Source organism: Myotis davidii, unplaced genomic scaffold (assembly GCF_000327345.1).
Source record: "Myotis davidii unplaced genomic scaffold, ASM32734v1 scaffold355, whole genome shotgun sequence".
Classification (NCBI taxonomy): Eukaryota; Metazoa; Chordata; class Mammalia; order Chiroptera; family Vespertilionidae; genus Myotis; species Myotis davidii.
The window spans coordinates 1,568,601-1,573,634 of record NW_006286818.1 but is presented as its reverse complement, the minus strand read 5'-3'; the positions used below and the strand labels follow the sequence as shown (position 1 = coordinate 1,573,634).

The window sequence follows — 5,034 nt, the reverse complement described above, 5'->3', positions numbered from 1 at the left end:
CTCCCAGGCCGAGATGGAGCGGGCGCTGCTGCAGGGCGAGAGGGAGGCCGAGCGGGCGCTGCTGCAGCAGGAGCAGAGGGCGGCGGACCAGCTGCAGGAGAAGCTGCTGGCCTTGGAGACGGGCGTCCAGAAGGAGCGGGACAAGGTAACCACACCTGGCCGGGCTCGGGGCCGGACTGGGCCTGGGAGAGGAGAAATGCCTGGTGGGGGAAGGGGGGGCCCTCGCCCCTTACTTCATCCTCTAACCTGCCCACCAGGTGGCCTCTGTGTCGCTTTGGGGAGGGGCCTTGTCCTCCGTGGAAGGTAGCAGTTCGGAGGTCCCCGCGAGCTGGGCTGGTTACTCGGTCTGGGGTCTCCTCTGGCGGGGTCTCTGCTGTCCCGGGTGCCTGCCATTCTGGGCCCTGCTAGGAAGTACCCAACTCCTTCGGGACGGTGAGCACAGCCGAGGGCCTGGTGCTGGGGGCGATGCAGGCTGGGGTCCCCCACGCGCGCCTCGGTGCGTGTGGGTGCGCAGGCGGTGGTCTCCGGGAGAGAGCCCTCAGGTCTCTGCTCCCTGAGCCTCCAGGATCTACAGCTGCGGCCCTGCCCCTCTCAGGTTTAGTGCCAGCCTGCAGGGACCATCCCGTCCCCAAGGGGCCGTGCCAGCCACACCCAGGATGGCCTACAATGTGCCAAAAGCTCTCAAGTGGAGAGGGGCCATTTATTTTTGGACTGACAGTGTTTTTCTAAGAACTCATCTTCTCCTGCATTTTTTTGAGAGTGTCTTTCTCCTCCCCCTCAATTTGGAAGCTCTTACAAATTCTTTGACAACCACCTCCCCTTTTTGAATTTTGGCTCTAGGCCCCAAAACCACACTCCCAAATTCTGTGCCAAATTAACTCTATGCTTACCAAACAGGCCTGCACTAACATGTCCCGTCCCCCCCTCCCTCCACTGTACCAGTCACGTCCTGGGCTCTGTGCATGCCCCTAACCCCAGTGCCACCCGGGCGGGGAAGAGCTATGAGCCATGCCACTTCTGCACTAACTCCACGGGCTTTGGGCCTCTCCCCTCTAACGCTGCCTTCTTCCTTTCTGGGTGTGGACCCCAGGGTTTCGATCAGAAAAGAATGGGCAAGGGGCACAGCTCAACCTGACTCCATGGGCACCGGCAGGAGGGGGCAAGGTTGGGGGAATGCTTGATGAGGCCCCTCAGCCTGCAGAGCCCTGCCCTTCGGAAGGCTGGTGCTGCCCCTGCAGACGGTGAGGGAGGCCTGCTGCCCCGAGCCTGCCCACCTTCCTCCAAGCCGGGGGTCAGGAGGCCAGTGGTGTGGCCTGGCTGTGGAGCTCCCTTGGGGACTCCCCAAATGCAGACCTTCAGGCAGAGGGTGGGAATGGGGGCCTCTCCCTTCCTGCCCCGAGTTGTCCAGAACACAGGGTGCTGTAAAGGTCGAGTCCAAGGATGGGGAGGTGCTTGGACCCCAACTGAACTGACCAGGAGGGAGGTGGATGACAGGGGGTCGGGCCGGGCTCAGCGTGGGTCTCATTCCCGGGGAAGCTCACCGGCCCAGAAGGAGCCGCCCAGCCACATTGCTCCTGTACCCGGTGTGGCCCGGAGGCCTGCCTTGGCCTCAGAGCCCCTTATGTGAGGCCCCACTCTCGCTTTGGGATCAGTAGTCAGTTTCTCCCCTGCCAGCCTGTCCTTCGGAGGTGACTCACCAGCGCCTCCCGTCCTGCCCTGCCCTCAGGGGTGTCATCTCGCCCCAGACAGAGCCACCCACCTCCTCTCTGTCTCCACGGCTGGGGCACCGGTTACCATGGCAACTCCTGAACTAATTGCAGCCCTCAGCCTGCTGAAGTTCAGCCTGTGGTGCCAGCACCCACCCCACCCCGGGCAGGAGGGAGGAGGCCACGGGGTTGGGCTGGGTCCCCTTTGCTGCTCACCGCTGTTACAGTTATGAAGTAGCAACGGAAATAATTTTATGGTTGGGGGTCCCCACAACATGAGGAACTGTATTAAAGGGTCGTGGCGTCAGGAAGGTTGAGAACCACTGAGCTAGAAGCTCCATTTGGGCTGTGGAGCCACCTTTGGCCTTGACTGGTTTGGAGAGAAAGCAGAAGGCTTTTTCTATCTTTTTTTTCTTAATATGTTTTTATCGATTTCAGAGAGGAAGGGAGAGGGAGAGAGAGAGAAACATCCATAATGAGAGAGAATCATGGATGGGCTGCCTCCTGCACGCCCCACACTGGGGAGGAGCCCACAACCCGGGCATGTGCCCTGACTGGGATTTGAAGCCGGGACCCTTCAGTCCGCAGGCTGACGCTCTATCCACTGAGCCACACCAGCTAGGGCATAGGGCTTTTCCTTAGGCCCTACCCCACGTGTCTAGTTGAAGGGACTTGGAGAGACCAAAATTTCTGCCCGGGCCCAGCCTTCCGCCTCAGCTCCTGCTCCTCCCCGTCTCCCCCTTTCCCTCCTGTCTCCTCTGCTCTTTCTCTCTCCTCCCCTGGTTATTCTCTGCTGTTACTAGTCCTGTTTTCTCTCCTCTCCCGCCCACCCCCTCGCCCTGCTGCTGCGCGGAGTTGAGGAGTGTGTGTTCTTTCTCCCCTGCCCGCCCGCGACCAGGAGAGGGCGGAGCTGGCCGCGGGACGCCGGCACCTGGAGGCCCGCCAGGCGCTCTGCGCGCAGCTCCAGAGGCAGCTCGATAACTGCCCCGAGTCAGTGCGGGAGCAGTTGCAGGAGCAGCTGAGAAGGGTCAGTGTCATCAGCCCCCTCCCTGGCCCCGAGGGCCCCTGCCCGGAAGAGAGGAGAGCGTGGGACAGGACCACCTGGGCCCTGCGGTACCTGCCAGGACGCCAGGGTCGGTGCTTTGGTTTGGAGGGGACCGGAGGATGGGGGGCTCTCTCTCCTTCCGCGGTTCCAGGTGGTGATGCCTGTGAAGGGGCCTAGCCAAGCCCAGGAAAGGGGGGTGGAAGGGGCAGAGCCTTTTCCCAGTTTCCCCGGGTCCAGCCCCCCAAACTCGAGTGGGATTTCAGGCACCCCCCAACCCCCCGCGTCACTGTCGTTCCAGGAGGCGGAGGCCCTGGAGACGGAGACGAAGCTCTTTGAGGACCTGGAGTTCCAGCAGCTGGAGCAGCAGAGCCGCGCGGAGGAGGAGCGGGAGCTGGCCGGCCAGGGGCTGCTCCGGAGCCAGGCCGAGCTGCTGCGCAGCGTCGCCCGGAGGAAGGTGGGCCCGCCCCGCCGCCTCCTGCGGGGGTGGTGCACAGCGCTGGGGGGGCTAGAGGCCGGCGACCTGGGCTTGAATCCCAGTTGATGGCCTTATGGATGTTAACTTCATCCTCTGAGCCTCGGTTTTCATCATCACAGGAGAATAATAGGCTGTGGTGAGAATTACACCAAGGTGCTGTGACGACAGTGTAGGACATGGTCACAGTAAGCTCTCAGCGAACTGTAGCTAGTGTAGGTTTTTTTAATACATATTTTATTCATTTCTGAGAGGAAGGGAGAGGGAGAGAGAGAAAAACATCAATGATGAGAGAGAATCATTGATTGGCTGCCTGCTGCACACACCCACTAGGGATCAAGCCCACAACCTGGGCGTGTGCCCTGATCAGGAATCAAACCAGCGGCCTCTTGTTCCTGGGTTGGAGCTACACCCGCTGGGCAGTAGCTATGGTTGTGAAGCCCAGACTCGGACTCGTGTGTGGAAGGTCGATGGGCTTCCCTTCTGGGCAGGGCGCTGCGGGCAGGGAGAGGGAAGGAGATGCAGGTGGGAGCAGGCTGAGCCTCTGGCTCCTCCTGCCGGGAGAGCCCTCTGATGGGAGTGCTGACTGCGAGCTGGGTGTGAGGCCCCGCCCGAGGTCCTGGAGAGGGCACCCTGGGCCCAGTTTGGCTCAGCCCTGGCTCACTGAGCCCAACAGCAGGGGGATTGGCCCTGGCATCCGGCTTGTCCCCGCGCTCCAGGGGCTGTGATCACTTCTGATCTCAGGGGCGGTGGGGGGAATGTGTGCGTGAGGGTGGGGAGTGCGTGAAGTTGGGAGGAGGCTCGTGGTAAGCCAAGGTTCGGAAGACGTCAGGGAGGAGAATGGGAAGATGGCTGGGGGGCTTCCAAGCCTGTGGCTGAGCCTTGCATGCCTGTGCACACGCACATGTGTGTGCAGTTCTCCTGGCTGGGATGAGTGGGTGGGATGGGAGGACAGTGAGAATGGGAGGGGTGTCGAAAAGTGGTGAGTTGGGACTCGACAGCTAGCCTGGGTTTGGTGGTGAGTGGGGAGCCGCCGGCCTTCCCCCGGCGTTCATTTCCCTTGCTTCTCTCCCACGCTGCTCTGCCTTACAACTGCACCCGCTTCCAAGGTGAGGCAGGTGAAAGGCAGGAAAACAGTTCTCACTTCCCAAGCCCACGGGTGTGTGAAAAGACCTCGTGTTAGCTCATTCCGACCTTAGCGTAGGGTGGTCTCAGTCCAGTACTCTCACCCGTTTTATTTTTAAAAAATATTTTTATTGATTTCAGAGAGGAAGAGAGAGGGAGAGAGAAACATCAATGATGAGAGAGAATCATTAATCATCTGCCTCCTGCATGCCCCCTACTGGGAATTGAGCTTGCAACCTGGGCAATGCCCTTGACTGGAATCAAACCTGGTACTCTTCAGTCCACAGGCCGACACTGTATCCACTGAGGCAAACCTGCTAGGGCCTCTTACTCTATTTATATACAGAGTTGGGCAAAAGTAGGTTTACAGATGTTTGTATGGACAGTTATATAATAATCCTATCTAATAAAAGAGAAACATGGTAATTAGCGTACGACCGCTACCCTTCCCATTGGCTAATCAGGGTGATATGCAAATTAACTGCCAGCCAAGTTGGTGGCCAGCAGCCAGGCAGCTGGACGTGAACATGAGGCTTGCTTGCTTCAGTGACGGAGGACTCCCACCGTTCCCCGCCTGCCGCTGCCGGCCTCTGAGCTTGCAGTTTGAAACATCGTTACAAATATAGAAGCTAAACAAAACCCCAGAAACCTGCTTTCAGCCAGCTGGGATCTCAGAGAGGGAGTTG

The 5,034-nt window shown here is 59.8% G+C and overlaps 1 protein-coding gene across 1 annotated transcript in view; it reads left to right on the top strand.

Annotated features, from left to right (window-relative positions):
- The window catches only part of PHLDB1 (pleckstrin homology like domain family B member 1), a 41,204-nt gene that overhangs the window by 16,386 nt on the left and 19,784 nt on the right, over nt 1-5,034 (top strand). Inside the window, 2 exon segments of the mRNA XM_015560637.1 lie at nt 8-145; nt 3,050-3,205. Of these exon segments, the coding sequence (XP_015416123.1) occupies nt 8-145; nt 3,050-3,205 (294 nt within the window).